The sequence below is a fragment of the Notechis scutatus genome, chromosome 1, assembly GCF_049901735.1.
Source record: "Notechis scutatus isolate UNSWTSFEM ecotype Mainland chromosome 1, rNotScu1.2, whole genome shotgun sequence".
Taxonomy (NCBI): domain Eukaryota; kingdom Metazoa; phylum Chordata; class Lepidosauria; order Squamata; family Elapidae; genus Notechis; species Notechis scutatus.
In genome coordinates, this window is record NC_142009.1 from 271748998 (window position 1) to 271766282 (window position 17285).

At 38.4% G+C, this 17285-nt stretch overlaps 2 protein-coding genes across 14 annotated transcripts in view; both read left to right on the forward strand.

Annotated features, from left to right (window-relative positions):
* The window catches only part of RAD51B (RAD51 paralog B), a 348291-nt gene that overhangs the window by 255071 nt on the left and 75935 nt on the right, over positions 1–17285 (forward strand). The gene's annotated exons all lie outside the window — the stretch shown is intronic.
* On the forward strand, positions 15932–16398 carry LOC113414311 (large ribosomal subunit protein P1-like). Its single transcript, XM_087951515.1, has one exon. The coding sequence runs from the start codon at positions 16028–16030 to the stop codon at positions 16364–16366; it is 339 nt and encodes a 112-aa protein (XP_087807641.1). The 5' UTR covers positions 15932–16027; the 3' UTR covers positions 16367–16398.

Below are 17285 nucleotides of genomic sequence, written 5' to 3' on the forward strand. Positions count from 1 at the left end.
AATGTAGAGTTTGATCAGTTTTTTCTCTGCGCTGTGGAATTTCCATTGAATTGGCAATGGAAATTCGAGGCATTGAAAGGTAGTGCCAGGCTTTTGTAAATAATTACAGTTCCAGATGTAGCTGTCTGTACTGATCCTAGAACACATAAATCTACCATTTGCCCAAACAAAGATTAGCAAAGATTAGTATTCATACCCACTATGATTAATGAAGGTCGGATGCAACACACATGATATCTGAAATATCTTCCGTCTCAGTTATATTACTGCATTAAAAAAATCCAAAACATGAGAATAAGGGTCAATAAAAAGGACACTGCCATCATATTCCTAAACTGTCTACTTGCAAGATGAAAATTACTGTGTATTTTAAATATGTCTGAACTGAAACAACACAAAGCAATTAATGTGTAACATCCTGGTTAGATGCTTTTCATTTGTTCATAAATCAGTCTGTAGATAAGAATAACTGATGAGAAGAATATGTTCTATGACTGCTTTTTGAGTCACTGAAAATTTTCTGGTATTTATTATTATTAATAGTATCACTTCTACCCAAGTATTAGAGGACTAGGGAAAGAAGGGGAAATTAGAAACATGGGTCAAAAAAATTCAAATGCAAATTCCTCATAGGTATCAATTCAAAATTTGTTTCTTTTTTAAAATTCTTTCCAACATAAAAAAAATGAGTCAGGATAATGAGAATGTTGCTATTGTATTGCTAGCCTCACTATTAATGGGTGAAACCAAAAAAATCTCTGTACATGGTTGTGCTACATGAATATTCAAAGACACAATGATGGAACATGAGAACCCCAATTCCACCTTTACACAATGTGACCACTAAAATGTGTATGTCTCAAAGTCATCAATACAAAATTCCCTGTGGCATAGTGGCTAGTCAAAATACTGCCTCATATCCAACCATTTTTCATTGTTTTTCCTATGGGTTTTACAACCCTTGTAGGTATATAGAAGCCTTTATAAGCGTCTGCCTGTTCTGCAGAAGGCTGAGAAGGAGAAGCCTCATGCTTTGTCTATCTGCTTCTTCTTGCCTTTCTGTCCAGATTTTCTTCCTAACAAGACAAGACTGTTGCTTCCTCAAGTAAAGAAGACATGTGGAATCTTTGAGTTGGAAGGGGACGTTTATGCTAAGTTTAATTCCAGTATAACATATTCTTTTACCAGTGATTGCCTTGCCTCTGCTTGCATGAATTGAAGGAGAATTCATTTCCTTTCTTCGTAATTAATTCCATTGTTGGACTCCTTTTATTGCGAAGATGTATTTCCCAGCATTTAACTGGAATTGTCCTTCCTGGAACAAATCCATTATTTTGGCACTTGAAAGCAATAAAAATACTTGTATAGAACTATCTTAGACAGTGTTTTCTTATGGGACCAAGAACCATCTCTGTCCCTATACTCACTGCCACTCCCCTGAGATCCATACAAGTGCATCCCAACCATCCTTCAAGAGAGCCTTGAAAACCTGACTTTTTCCTCCTGGTTCTGGACCAGGATGTTCTGTGAGACCACTACTGATTCTAAAGAACTACTCAGAACATAGTGAAACCATTACTGCAGTGCCTCAGGTTCAAAGGCAAAAAGATCCTTTGGTGTATATGAAGATGTAAACAGCACTTAGTGTGAGTCCCTAAACTATATGCATATTTTATGGGATGGGATAGCAGCCACAGCAAATAGTCATGCAAACCATGACTGCTTTAAGGGTGTGCAAGTAGGTGCCATATGAGTGTCCCTGTATGAGTGGATCATCTTTTTGCCTTCCAAAGTGCTGCTATTATATGTAGGATGTCCCAAAAGTGCAGTTTTAAGCTTTATTTATCAGAAGAAATGGAGTCTGTTCCTAGAATTAATTCTGCTTTTTTGGCAGCTTGATCACATTCTGACTCATATTCAGCTGAAAAGTCAGGTATTGAGATAGTATAATACCTGGCTGTTTTGCCTTACTGAGTTTTTCCTCAGATTTATTATTATGATTATGATGATGATGATGATGATGATGATGATGATGATGATGATTATTATTATTATTATTATTATTATTATTATTATTATTATTATTATTATTATTATTATTTATTGAATGGGAAACATGCCTGGTACAAAGGCACAAATACCAACCCTATTGGTGTTTTTATTTCCAAGAATACATTAAGTCCCATCCTAAGTCCCAGAGGCAATCTTCATCATCATCACATCCTTTGCTAAGCACGTTGGGCTACAAGAGTATACTCCACAATTTTCAGTCCGCACTACAGTCTCTGCATCGTTCTATTCAAAGTTGATGTTTTTCAGATCTTCCTAAAATGTTTGGCGCCAGGTTTTCTTTGGCATTCTTCATTTTCTCCAACCATCTGGTGGTATCCAATTGATTGCAGATTTTGCTGGACTTTGTTCACGCATGCGGCGCACAGGTCCAACAAAGCCCATTCTTCATTGTGTCTAATTATGTCAGAGAGTCTTGGGGAATTGCTTCTTTGTAGAATTTCTTCATTTGTGACATGGTCCCGATATGAGATACCAAGAATCCTTTTCAGACAATGTTGTTGGAAGCCTTTGATCTTATGAATAATTCTTATAGATTTCCAGTCTCACTGGCAGTCGGTGTGACAATGGCGTCAAATAATTTGATCTTGGTTGCTGTGTGTATAGTGGATGTGGTTCATATTGACCACATTTGTTGGAAGACAGCAGTTGCTTTACCTATTCAATATTTCATATGTGCTTCTATTCTATCTGTTTCCGTGATGCTACCAAGGTAGTTAAATTCTTCCACAAATTTTAAGGCCTGTCCTCCTAATGTTATCGGGGCATTGTAAGAGGCAATCTTACAGAATAAAAAATAATGAATGGCAGTAATCCAGTGCTTTGTTCAAATGGGGTTTACAAGCAGAGGGTGACAGACAACATCTGGGGGCTTACAGGATGTGGTATGAAACAAGGGTAGAGTCTGCTTGTTTTGCTATCCAAGAAAGAGCTTTGTGGATATTTTGATCTTTATCGGTTTCCTGAACATCAGCATCATGCCCAAAATGAAAGGTGGGAAATACATGGTCCCGTATATTTTTTAATAATGTGGTTCTTGGTCAGACCTCTGGGACCAAAGTATTATTATTTTATACTATTATTGTTTTGTATTATATTGGTGCTCAAGCAATATTGTGGATTTAAAGGAGCAATATGGGATTTGAAGCTCAGATTCACAGTCTAGGGCAGTGGTGGCTAAACTTTTTGGGTTCCTGTGCCAAAAAATTGCTTGTGCACTCACGTGCCAGCACCCAGAAGGCAACCCTAACCCCACGCCCCTTGCACATACGCACGTGATCCCCCCCTGCCACCCCTTACTTGCACTGCACTTCCCAGCTGATTTTCGGCCTGTTTGAGGCCTTTTTCGGCCTGCCAGAGGCTTGAAGGATGCCTTTGCAGACTGAAAAATGGGCCTGTTTCGTCACTTCCAGTATTTCCAGAAATATCAGAAGTGACAAAATGGGCCTATTTTTCGGCCTGCAAAGCCTTCAGAGCCTTCCCTCAAGCCTCTGGAAGGTCGAAAAAGGCCCGAAAATCAGCTGGGAGGCATGCGCATGCGCAGTGAGGTAAATTTGCCTGGGGCTTGCATGCCTGCACAAATGGCTCTGCGTGCTACCTGTGGCACGTGTGCCATCACGGGTCTAGGGGGAAAAAAGGACTAGGGATGACATGGTAGCAGTATTCCTGTATTTATGGGGCTGCCAAAAAGAAGCAGATGTCAACTTATTTTCCAAAGCGCCAGAAGGCAGGATAAAAAACAAGGGATGAAAACTAATCAAGGAGAGAAGCAACCTGAAATTAGGGAGAAACTTTCTAACAGTGAGAATAATTAACCAGTGGAACAGCTTGCCTTCAGAAGTTGTAGATACACCATCAATTTAGGTTTTTAAGAAGAGACTGAACAGCCACTTGCCTCAAATTGTTTAGGATCTCCTGCTTGAGCTAGAAGACCTCCAAAATCCCTTCCAGCTCTATTCTGATTAATTGATGTACTCACGTTCCTAGGCAAATTATTATTAATATATAACTCAGCTTTGTGATCTTTGAGAATGCATTCCGACTCAAGTGAATGATGAATAAATAGTGAGTGTATATTGAATCAGTGGATTTTTGTTGAATACTCAGTCATCCCATTCACAAAAGTTGAAAGAGGAACTGATTGTCAGAACTTTTGTCAGGAGATTTTTATTCCCAAAATGAGATCTGTTGTTCATAGAAGTTTGTTTGTTTGTTTGTTTATTTAGTCAAGCAATTACAAGATAACAGGTATAAGTATAAACATAGTTATGAATATATGAAATGGGTACATATAAAAAAAATAAAAGAAACAATAGGACAGGAACGGTAGGCACGTTGGTGCACTTATGCACGCCCCCTACAGACCTCTTAGGAAAGGGGTGAGGTCAATAGTAGAAAGTCTAAGGTTAAAGTTTTTGGGGTTTGGGGAAGAAACCACAGAGTCAGGTAGAGTTTAGTTGCAACCTAAAAGTTCTACAGAAAACAAATTGTGATTACCACACATTAGAAACTATGGATCAAGTAATAAAGAGATGGAAGAGTGGCAAGACTCAAAGTCCTGGGCTGACAAAGGCTTTGATCAGCTGCTAGTTCTCCAGCTTGTTCTCCAGTTTGTAACCTGAGCCCCTCATTCATAGTGGTTAGAAGCATATGCAGCTTGTTCAAGGCTAAGAGTGCAGGAGGGCAGATACAGAATGCTCTAACTGGCGTTTACAGCCAAGGTCAGAGATGCTGGAACAGTTTGTCTTCAGCTGGACCATTAACCAGCTGATGAGTTCAAACGTGTGTTTCCTTCCTAGTTGAAAAGAGCAGTATATTGGAAACAGGAGCCAATCTTCCTATTTTTAATTGTTGACTATGTGTTATTCAGCCATCGTCACTTAAATGGAGCACCAAACCATAAACAGATCAATCTTCTACAAAATAAATATTTTGAATCTGGGTTTGCTTGTGAAGTAATAGATGGAGAGCTTGCACAGTCTAGATTGGTGGTGGAATTCACTGGTTCTGTGGGCGTGGCTTGGTGGGCATGGCTGCGGGGGGGGTGTCGTGCAACTCGTGTGCACATGCGCCAAACACATGCTTTGCTAAAACAGTAAAAACTAAGCTACTGCACCTCTCAGCTGTTTAGCACAGCAATCCTCTCTGCCTCGCCATACAGCTGAGAGATTAAAAAGGACCTAGGAGCAAACCAGTTCTCTGCCAGCTGATCTTCTGCGCTACCGGTACGCCAGAACCAGGCCGAACCAGTAAAATACCACCACTGGTTTAGTTCTTGAGACAGTACAACACCTTTTTAACCCTCTTGGCAAACTGAGCTGCAAGATGTTGTGGTTGTCCTATGAGTCTCTGTCACTCCTTGAAATCTGTAACATGGAGGGGATGGAGAAAGGTATGGCTTGGAATCTATATTTCAGAGTGATTTCTAAAGCATATTTCTAACAATGAAAAGCAATTCTGTGGAGGCAAAGGTCACAGGATGGAGCAGCATTACAGGCAACTCATCGTTGAAGCCATAGATTCCTTACTGGGTAGAACCACTCTCTTATCCTCATACTTTTAAGAGAGGCTATATGCAATCCTGGTTCCATAGCCATACAGAATAGTCTTCTTGGCAAGTTTCAGCAGTGCGGGCAAAAAACTGCCGAGTGTTCTCATGTTAGCACAAAATGCTTGCTCTGTTCATGAAAAAGATGCTGCTGGAATGGAATGAGCCAAAGTCAGTAATGGTTTATTACTTCAGTCCTGGGCTAGAGGATGTGCACACATTTTTAATGCCCCACAGACTGACACAACAAATACTCCCAAAACTGAGAGCAGAAAGTAAAATCCTATGACCCAGTTTCAACAACAACAAAAAAGCACATCCATCACACAGCATGGTAATTAAAAAAAATACAGAGGTTAACATTGTTTTCTAAAAATAAAGGCTTTGATCTACATCTGCAGGAATCAGTTTGCTTGAATGAAGCTTTCCTCTCCTCCCCTATATAGGGACCCCATGGCTGTACCCAGCATGCACCTCTTCAGCATATTGGTTTTATCTCTAAAAGTTAAAAGCAAAGACAATTTGCCTTGAGAAAACCTGGATCTGACAAGGAGATGATAGCTTTTGTTGCCTTTGTACAAAGAATAAAGATTCTTATTTGTAGCCCCAGCCAAGTTTGTCTCTTTCATATGAGGAACTTACATAGTTTGTAATAGGGAAGATCAGAGATAAGGCCAGATAACAAGAATAAAATTATGGTCATTTTTCTGCTTCCCTTTCCTCACCTTATTGATTTGCCCCCGGCAATTGATCTATTCTCTCAACTCAAATATTTCAGGATTTTAAAAATTGTAAATTGAAATCAATTGTAAATTATCCATAGTAAGGAAATTAAAATACAAGAACCAAATTTATTTTGAAGCAATTTGATATTTGAAATTGGGAGAACATGGTAACATTCAGGTGTTTGTTGCCAGATCTTTAGGGATTCTCAACAGATGGGATAATAAAAGAATAACAGAGTTGGAAGGGATCTTAGAGGTCTTCTAGTCCAACCCCCTGCTTAAGCAGGAACCCTAATAAGGAAGCAAGTGGGAAAATATGAACATTCAGAAAGCCCCTTAGATTCACTAATTGGTCATACAAACTTTATTTTAAATTTTTTTAATGCCATTGGTATAATGTATTTAAATAAGGCAAACCTTAAACCTATAACTAAATGTAAAAAAAAACCAGGGAAAGGTCTAAACATCAGCAACAAAATAAGAACAAGTACTGTGTTACAATTAATATGTAAAAAGACTCAGTCTTTAAACAACAAATTAAATCTGGTCGACATGGAATCATATTGACCAATCTTTGAATTTGTTGATAGCAGATTCAAAGTTTGAGGGTAAACTCATTCTTTCACACCAGAATAAAGAGACAGCTCTCTTGTCCTGCAAACATGAGGTTTTATCAAGCATAAACATAGCAAGCAATAACTTCCTGACAAAAGAAATTGATATATCAGAAAATTAAATTAAAAGGGTGATCTGCTCCATATATTGGACCATAGGTAAACTAAGGTATGACAAGTTTCATTTTGTTACTGTCATTCTTAAATATTGATCTAAATCTAATACATTAGGTCTGGTGTCAATGCGGATATTTCTGACACAAGAGGCTAGCCATTATCATCATCAGTTCACTTCCAGTTTGTTAAACTGGCAGATAGTTAGTTAAAAACTATCAGGTAGTTAGACCCAAAATGACTGGTCCGTTAACTGAAATCTAGTCATAATTCAGTAACTCAGTAATTCAGTAATTTTCCTTATTAGCATTCACAGTCTGCAGGATGTTGGATTGTAGGATATCTAGCCAGAAAAATGACAGACTGAGAAGGTTAACTTACCTTCAGCAGAATAGAAGCCTATTGAAGAAGTTTTTAGGATGGATGATCCTGCCTGTTCCTTTGAGTGAAGCCGAGATCCTGCCTGTTCCTTTGAGTGAATCCATACCATACAAAGCACTGGCTGCTTTGTAATAATTTGATAGTCAGAATTTTCAACATGGCAACTCCACTTTCCACTTCAAGAGCCCTTTCAGGATGATAGAGCAGAGGGAATTGTCAACAAGAGATCCTGAAATCAATAGGCTATTTTTTTAATGTGTTACAACAAATCCAGTGTTCTTATATATAAGCTTTCTCTCTTGGTGATTTTGAAGTGAAAGCCTAATTATCTCTTTCTTATACAAAATTCAGTTGTTCTTGGGCAAGGTTGTCAAATTCATGGCGTCACGTGGCGTCACATGAATTATCGGGACTTTTTTCACCTTCACTAAACGCATGATACACCTGGCCCACAGGCCGGGAGTTTGACACCTTGTTCTTGGGAGTATAATTACTTGTCTATAGTTGCAAATCTCAAGATGTTCTGGGGAAGTAATTGGTACTCCAGTATATGTTATTTGTATTTACAGTTAAGAAAGTAAGTGATAATGACGCTGTTTTCAAACAATGTTGGTAAGGAATGAGTTAAATCACATCGCTTTTCTCAATCATTGTGTAAAAGAGTTTTGAAAAGATCTCTCTATACTAGGAAGGCACGGGTTTCTAGTCTTAGTTTATTGCTGTTAAGCAGGATTTTTTTTTTCACATTTCCTATCCTCAAATTGTGAAAGAAACAGGCCACATATACCTGGATGTCCATATAAAGAACGCTTGTACGGACATCCAAAAATATTAACTTTTTTTTCAAAATAAAATCAATATATTTAATGAATTGTTTTCACAATCTTAACAATGTCAAGATCTCCTCCCACCTGCCAGTGTTGGAATGAAGCATTGTTTTTACCACATCTCCAACAATAGAATGATTTATTCACTCCTTTTCTATACAAATGCAATATGGTTCCGTTGTCAAAGATGGGAATAATGTAGACTTCTCCTGAAGATAATTATTTAATTTTAAAAGCATTACCTTTACCTATAAAATAAGCCTGAGAATATCTGATAAAGGCATAGCTTTTTTTAAACTAAAATTCATTTTTTTCCTTATGATTAGATTCCTTACAGTTAATTATTATAGTCACTCATTGGACTATGGGTGACATAAACATTATTTTAAGTATGAGTAATGGTAAAGTAATGGGTTTCCTATGAAACGACATAAAGCATTTGATGATACAATTTTCTTAAATTTTAAGAATGTCATATTAAGTTTTAAAAATGTTATCTTCATCACTTAATGAAGCATGTTTTACTGTTATATTAAATTTCAGTGAAATCATACTTTAAAATTTTACTATCCTTCTGTTGATTAACATAGACAATGTAGATATGAATGCATGGATCCAATTGCTATTGTCAAAAACTACCCTGTTTGCCTGAAGCCAACATCAAGACAATGCATGGTTGTGGTTCCAGGAATAAGCTAACTAATAAGCCTTTTACTCTGCATTTGGCAAGACTGCATCCAGGAAAAAGCACGAAACTACCCCTTCCTTTCTATTTCCAGCTATCCACTCTCCTTCAAAGTGAAAAACTATGGAACATATGCTGTCTCCTATCTGTGATTCCAAGTTATTGTGAACCAGCTCACTGAGTCTCCCAAATTGCATCTTAAGTTTCCAGCAGGAGGTCTAGCATGAAACTGAAATGGACCTTTCACCTGCTCCACTGGCTTGGAGCTCTGGGTGCCTAGCATTGACCTGTCCTGGCCTTTAACCTCTGACCCCTCCTTCTGACCCTGCTGGATTATTCCTGCTGTGCCTTTGGCCCCTCGGCTGTGGCTTTAGTGTCAGGAGCAATTGTGAGATGGAATAAGAAAATCTCTCCTAATGACTTGCTATTGTTAGGGGATGTAATCAATACTCTGAGCTAAGCCAGAGTGCCAGAGAAGAGGAACTTTAACCCTGGGTGTGCTGAATTCTGCCTGTGGAAAAGAAAAAACCCCAAGGAATTGCCTTAGATAACACTAAGGACCAATTAACATTGAAGGACAACTCTGGGATCTGAATAATTGTGAGAAGCAATTCATCTAATCTGAGTATTATTGCAAATATGCTTCATGAATCTGCCCATCTTGCTTTGTGTCATGTATACATGTGTGTATACATGACACCAAGTAAGTGTGATTTACATGTGTGATTTTTCCCAAGAAGTCATCTATATATGTGAGTTCTTGGGGAAACCACAGAAACAATACTGTTGTCTAACTTCTGTATCTAGATATAGGACGTTTCCCTATACTGAAAATAACATTTGATTGGTTGACACTTCTGGTTAAGACTTTATTTCTCAAAAACAGCAGAAGAAAGGTTACACTGTGAACTTATGAACTTTTGACAAAAAGGACTCAGATGAATACATCTTTTTTTAAAAATCAAGAAGCAAACCTAATCTTCTCTCATATGTCTTTCCTGCATGCAAAAGGCTTCCTTCTTTTCAGTGAAAGGGTAGTTATGTGACGAGTTCCAGATAAGCAGTTTCTCAGCATCTTGTGAAAAATAACTAAAGTTGTTTTATTAAAAGAACTGTGTTTTTCCATCCACACATTGTCATCCTTGAAAAAGTTACAGAAAGAATGACTGGGAAAAAGAAGGTATTCTTCCTCTCTCATTTCAATCTCCATCTCACCCCCCAAATGCAAGGATTTCAATCAATCTCCTCTTCTTCCATTTGACAACTTGCCTGGCCTGTCTCCTTCCTTCATTGCCTCTCTTTTCTTTCACTGTTTTCTGTTACTTCCAATCTCTCTCCTTTTTTTAAATATCATGGCTTTGGTTTGAGATGTTGAAGCCCTTATGTGATACTTTTACCTGGCAAATTTCTTATTGACTTCTTTAGCAATACAGGTCTTTTGTGATTACTGAATCTAGATCAGTGTTTTTGTTTACAGTTCACTGGTGCTGCCACAAGGAGAATAGGGCAATCACCACTAAAGCTATTAAGATTTCAATGTGGTTTTCGACAAATTTCTCCAGTTTTCCTACAATGCCACAGATTCATCATGATAAATACAGTATATTAGGTTTATGAAGCACTGATGTGCAGCATAGAAATTGTGATGCTATTATAAAAGCATATTTCTCTGATCTCTCTCCATTTCTGGCCACTATTGGTGCAATTCCATGTTAGCATCTGAGTTAGTTTCCCATTTCGATTTCAGGAAGTAGGAAATATCTGGAAAATTGGGAAGCCCAAATCTCTGAAGCCATGCAATGGTTTCTATCCAGAATGGCAAATTCTATTGCTTCACCTTCCCCCAATTCCCAACTAGTTCCCAGTGCAACATTTATTGAGCCTGCCAGTTGTAGGAGTAACAGATTAACTCTCAAGGACTGATATATGTACTCAATTACTGCATATATGTGTTCATGCTGAACACTAGTCTGAACCTATTTAATTCAATTACACAGACACATGCTTTGTATTTTAGATAATAAAATACCTTTTTGTACTATTGTGTTGGGCAACCTTTTACGGTAATGATGTGAGTCATCTTGTTATGGTTGGACACAACCGTAAGCTGGGATTCTTGTGTTCTTTAATGTTGCTATGAAGTTATGATCCCTTACCTAATTATGATCTCTGTTTCATCATACAAGTAATGCAAGGCTGAGTAATTAAATCCTCTATTTGAAAGAAATAAGTACTTTATAAAGAGATCTGTGTGCGGGTGGTGACATTGCAACATCCAGTTTCATAGTATTCTGTCTGTATAATTACCCAATAGTCTAGTGAAGGCTGGCTAGGGATGATGGGAGTTATAGGCCAGAACATCTGGAGGTCATCAAGTTGGTAGTACTGTGCACAGGACAGTGATTTAAGACATCTGGAGACATTTCCCATTACAGGGATTCTTTTGATCCCATGGATTCTGATAGGCAGGTTTATCTGCAGGATTACTTTTCTAAATAAGATAAGAAATTAGCTATTTCAGCTACCTGGGAGGTGATGATGGGTTGGATTTAAGAAATAGTGAGTGCCTCTTTGAGTGAAGGGCACTTGAGGTGGTTGATAGGCACTTGAGGTGGTTGATAGGCACCCTTCTGTGGGCCTAACCAGTTTGAACTTCTGTCCAAGGTGGGGAAGGTGGTAGAAGAGTAATTACAAGGCACCCTGGATTAAATTGACTATTTATATTCCTCCCTGACTGGGTTGAAGCCCAAGCATGCAACAGAAATGGCTTTGATTGCTTAGATAGAAGACCTGGATAAGTGAAAGACAGTCCTTTCTGGTCCTGTTAGATTTCTTAGTGGTGTTCAATATCACTGACACTCTGAATAACAGGAATTGGAGCACTATTTTACCATGGTTCTCTCGTTTGTGAAGTTCCATATAGCAATGATGGGAAGGTGATGTCAAATATTTGGCTCCCACAACTGTGGGCCACCCCAGAGCTCAATTCTCTTGTGGCCTTAACATGTACATGAAGCCACTGAAAGAAATTACCCATCAGTTCAGACTCTTGTAATAATATCACTTTGTAGTGGATTTTTGTCTCAAACCTCCTAGAACAGGGGTGCCAAACTCGCGGGCCATGAGCCGGATGCGTCATGCGCTGGCCACCCCCACCCCTGTTTTAGGGAGGGGGAGGAAAGTTGTGATACATCACATGATGACAACATGACATCTTGAGTGTGACACCCCTTTCCTAGAACAAATTAGAAGACAGAGCTTGGTTACTTTCTTGGACGAGCAGTAGTTCCAACTGATATAAAAGCAGGGCAACAGCATAATTTACCCATTATTACTTTGAAGCAGTCGATGCACGATTTTTTCAATTACTTTCAATTAGGCCTAAGTTTTAATAAATGCATTTGAGATTCAGTCTCTGAATGCAAACGTTGCTTCATCTCCCCAGAGAGACTTTGGTTTAACCTTTTTCTTCAGCTTTTGAAAGTCAAGGAGTTTTTCAGATGTCAGTTTCTTTGTTCAGCAAGATATTATCGGGAAGATGTAGCTGGTGGTTAAGAATGAATAAGTTACATCTCTTAAGATGGCAGGAATCTTAGATTTTTATATACAGTATATATAAAAATCTCTGACTTCTCTCCAAACTAATAGCGTGAAGTTGGAGAATACAAGGAATGAACTGCCTTTGAAAGCGGGGCAAAGGGATTTCTTTTGGGGAATTTGTTCAATTTTGTTGAATTGCCAAGAGGAGCTTGAGTCTAGAAGGCAATGTTCTCATGCAGTTTTGTTGTTGGAATTTAATCTGAATTGGCAGCAGACACTGAAGCTGCGGCAGTCATATGGGTCTATTGATGTATATGGATTTGTTGACATGGGCAGGTCAAATCCTGTCTTGTTCATGTTTCCAGAGTGTACTATACAGTTGATTTAATGTCAAGAAGCTGCAGTACTTCATTAAATAATTTGTGAAACCTTTCAGAACAAATAGGCTTATATTTCCAAAAATAATGTAGGGAATATCAGCCCTGATGTACATCATTCAAAATAAATTTTGTCTGATTGAACTTATTCTCTAGTAAATTAAGCAATTCTGTCAGATTCTACTGTTGTCATCTTACCTTTTTGAAATCTTTGTTCCATCATCCCCCCTCATGTTCAATTATTTGTTCAGAAATATGCATGCAAATATATTCACAATCTATCTCATATGGGCCCAAATATATATCAAATATATACATACATTTTTGAAGACAAGTAATTAGTTGGTATGCAACCTTTTTTTTCTGAAGGCTACTGTAGCTATAGTATTTGTTCAAGATTTCTATAGCTGGTGGCAATTGCTGGTTGTATTTATCTTATGTTGTTACATTTCTTCACCAAATGAACTCCAGGGCTGAAACAAAATATTGGGCTGCAAGAAATCAATATCCACAGAGTACCAAAAGCCATTCTAACTTTAAATCCAGTCAGTTGTTCCTCACTGATCTTCTTTAATGGATACTGCTAAGGGTATTTGCAGCTCACTGGTTCCATAGGTGTCACAAGCATTCAATGTTCAGACATGCATCATAATACGTATTAAAACCATGACTTACATATGCCAGACATCAAGACCAAAGTACAATCAGTTTGGTTTAATCTCAGCTTTCTCAGGATACCCATGAAATTTGCCTCTTGAAATACAGCCGGGGAAAGAGGACATACTATTCTTTTAAAAATGTGTACTTTATTTACTGACTGAATCAATCATTCAGTCCTGCTTTTAAGAAAATCCTTACATTTAATATTTAAATATTCAAATAATATTTAAAGGCATCTATTTTCAGGAAGAGGGTTACATTTTAAAAGATGAAATACATAAACAATATTATCTTCCCCTTTTTAGTCTGGCTTGCTTCTAAAAATATAGAACTTCTACAATAATAGTAGATTCCTTTAATGTGGTTCTGTCTTTTGCGCACAGCCCAGTGTGATGTTTTTCAAATAGCAGCTTAAAGGATGAACCCAGCTCCAAAAAAAATACTCATGTACACACGTATACACACATATACAGTTTGGGGAAGAGGAAGGTTGATTCAGACATCCAGCTTGGCTCTTCAGAGAGAATCCTCTTCTATGTTGTTACAAGACTGTGACCCAATTTCATTCTTTCTCCTACCACCCATTGGCTCTCTCTTTCATGCCATCTGGAAATCACACTGGGAGCCAGAATACTCCAAGCATATACAGTACATTGGGATTGTGTGTGTGTGTGCGTGTGTGTGTGTACTTCATCTTGAAGTACAGTGGTTGCACAGTGGTTAATTCTGCTGACTGCCAGCTGCCAGCAGTTCGGCAGTTCAATTCTCACCAGGCTCAAGGTTGACTCAGCCTTCCATCCTTCTGAGTTCAGTAAAATAAGGACCCAGATTGTTGGGGGCAATAGGCTGACTCTGTAAACTACTTATAGAGGGCTGTAATGCACTGTGAAGCAGTATATAAGTCTAAGTGCTATTGCTATCTTTTCTAAATTAGGACTTCAGCATCTTCTGCAATAGGGGGAAGAGTGAGGTGTCAGTACAGGATCTTCTTGTATGAAGCATTACTTAGGATACATGTCCCCATGCTGTTTGGGAATCAAGGGAGTGATAGTTCAACACTCCCTGGTTTTGGCTGTGAGCTACATTCTGTGTGTGTGTGTGTGTGTGTGTGTGTGTGTGTGTGTGTGTGTGTATTTACAACAGATGTTATCTTCTGTTGTACATACATCAAAACATGATGGGATTACATATATTTCAAACCTAGACACATTAATAAAACTCCACTTATTGACTTATCTTCTGGGATAGACTGCAAAATTCCAGATGGCCACTAGTTGGCTGTAAAATGTAACTCTTGCTGTGCAGATGTTTGCAGCCCAAGTACAGTAGCCGTTCTGTTCCCTGTTCTCCTTGGTGTCATTTTTTTTGTTTTGCTTTTAAGCTGCATGACAGAAAAATTCCATTCTGCCCTGTTTTGCTTTGCTTAGTAAACCCTTATCTCCATCAAGCATCAATTATCTCTTTGAGTGTTTTGAAAACAGAATTATCAGCAAGCATCTTTCTTATCCTTCCTTTCTCTGAAAGGTTCAGCACAAGGGGTTCTTTCCTCTCTTCGATTCTGCAGAACAGAAGTGATTGGTTATAATCCATGTCCTTGTAAATTACCGGACTCATCAGAAAATGAAGGGTGGGGTAATGCAATCAGCTGTTACTCCACCCCAATACATGCAGTGACAGTATTGTGTGCTCCCTCTGCTGGTTCAGCTAGAACTTGTTTAATAACAAACCACATTTCCATAGTTATGCATATGATTGCTCATCAGCAAGCAAAGATGTTCTGGCAAAATGAGCTGTTATATAAGTTGTTGATGAGGCTTAAAGGAAAACTGATATGTATGTTAATTGCAGCATAAAATTGAAACAAGGGATGGATGAATCAATGTTTGCCAAATTTAAAGTAATAGCATGCCAGTATTATAGGAGCAACAGATGTAATGAACATGGAAAACGTTAAGTAACAGTGATTGGATGCTCTTTTTTCTACATTTCTGTAGTGTTTTACCTAAAGTTATAAAGCAATTACTTTCTGCCCTTCAGATTCTCCTTTCCTCTAACTACCATTGTTTAAGAAGGTTCATTTTCTTAATTTGCATGGGCTAATCTTAACCCAAGTAGTTTTTTGTTCAGGCATCTCTTTCATTAAATTAATGTGAGATCTCCATAGTATCAATCAAACAGAGATGTGGAAAAATACAGATTCCTCACACTTTTATATTTCCCCACTATAGCCAAATCAAAACAAAATGATGTATACATTGTACAACAGATGATGTACAGTTTGAAAATTGTGCTTTTCTACATGTGGAGTAAGGAATGTCTTTGGAGATTTTCAGTATTCCGTCATGATTGTTTCAAAGGTCCATTTTCAAAAAACAACTAGGCAAGTCAGTCCTGCTGTCTCGTGGCGTGGAAGGTGCTGCGTTCTTCAGCCAAAGCTAAGGCCGCGTTTCCCCGGCGACTGGCACTGCACGCTCCCAATTCTCAGCCATGGCCTCCCTCTCCATCACCTGCATCTGTTCCACCCTCATCCTGCACCACGACGAAGTCACCGTCACAGAGGATAAAATCAACGCTGTCATCAAAGTGGTGGGAGTGAACGTGGAGCCTTTCTGGCCGGGTCTCTTTGCGAAGGCTCTAACCAACATTGACATCGGAAGCCTCATCTGCAACGTGGGAGTTGGTGGTGGAGCTCCAGCTGCATCGGTTCCAACCGGAGGAGGGACCCCGACCAGCAGTGCTGCTCCCGCTGAAGAGAAGAAAGAGGAAGAAAAGAAAGAAGAGTCGGAAGAATCCGATGATGACATGGGCTTCAGTCCTTTTGACTGAGCTGCACTTTTTTCTACTCTTAATAATAAAGAGAATTTTTAAAAAAAAAAAAAAAAGCAACTAGGCAATGTTTTTTACTTGAGGAAGACATTTCGTTTCTCATTCAAGAAGCTTCTTCAATTCTGATTTCAGTTCTGTCAGAACTGAGTGAGAAATGGGAAACAACATCCTCAAATAAGTCCAGTTGCCTTTTGAAAAATCACCTTTGAGACATGGAGTAAATTCCCATTTGGATGAAAAGTGAACAAATCATCTCTCTTCAGGTGACCCAACTGACTCAGTCAGTTGCTCCACAGAGCAATGAAATCAAACTTTTGTAACAACTTGCAAATGGCAGCTATGTCTGAAATCCTTTAAACTGCTGTAATGCTATTAGTAGACATCCTGCAACAAACGGGTAGTCCTTGACTTACATCAGATCACTTAGCAACTGTTCAAAGTTACAGCAGACCTCCCCCCCCCCAAATACATTTGAATTATCTTCAGGTGTTCAAATTTGGGGTGTTCAGCAACTGGCCTTAATTGGTAGCTGTTTGCAGCATCCCACAATCATATCACTGCAATGTATTATGTTTTTGCTGAAAACCGGCATTTACTTTAGGTTTTCAGCAAGAATACCCCATAACCAACAATGGGTTTGTTAATAGCTGTAGGTTTCCTTAACGACAACTGCAAAAAGGTAATAAAATTGGGTACAACCATTATATTTGTAAGTCAAGGACTACCCGTAGGTAGAGTTGCTGTATTCGTGTGATGGGTGGCATAGAAACCCATTAAATAAATACATATATGAGCTTGATAAATCAATTGGGAACTTACTTATCCCTCATCCCTTATTCCTTCTTTCCAACCATTTTGGGTAAAGGGAATAAAATAAAAAAGATGGGTATCTACAGAAACTCTCTTTAATAGCCTCTCT

What these genes read in the sequence shown, in the direction of transcription:
- LOC113414311 (XM_087951515.1), top strand. Translation starts at nt 16,028, where the DNA reads ATGGCCTCCCTCTCCATCACCTGCATCTGTTCCACCCTCATCCTGCAC.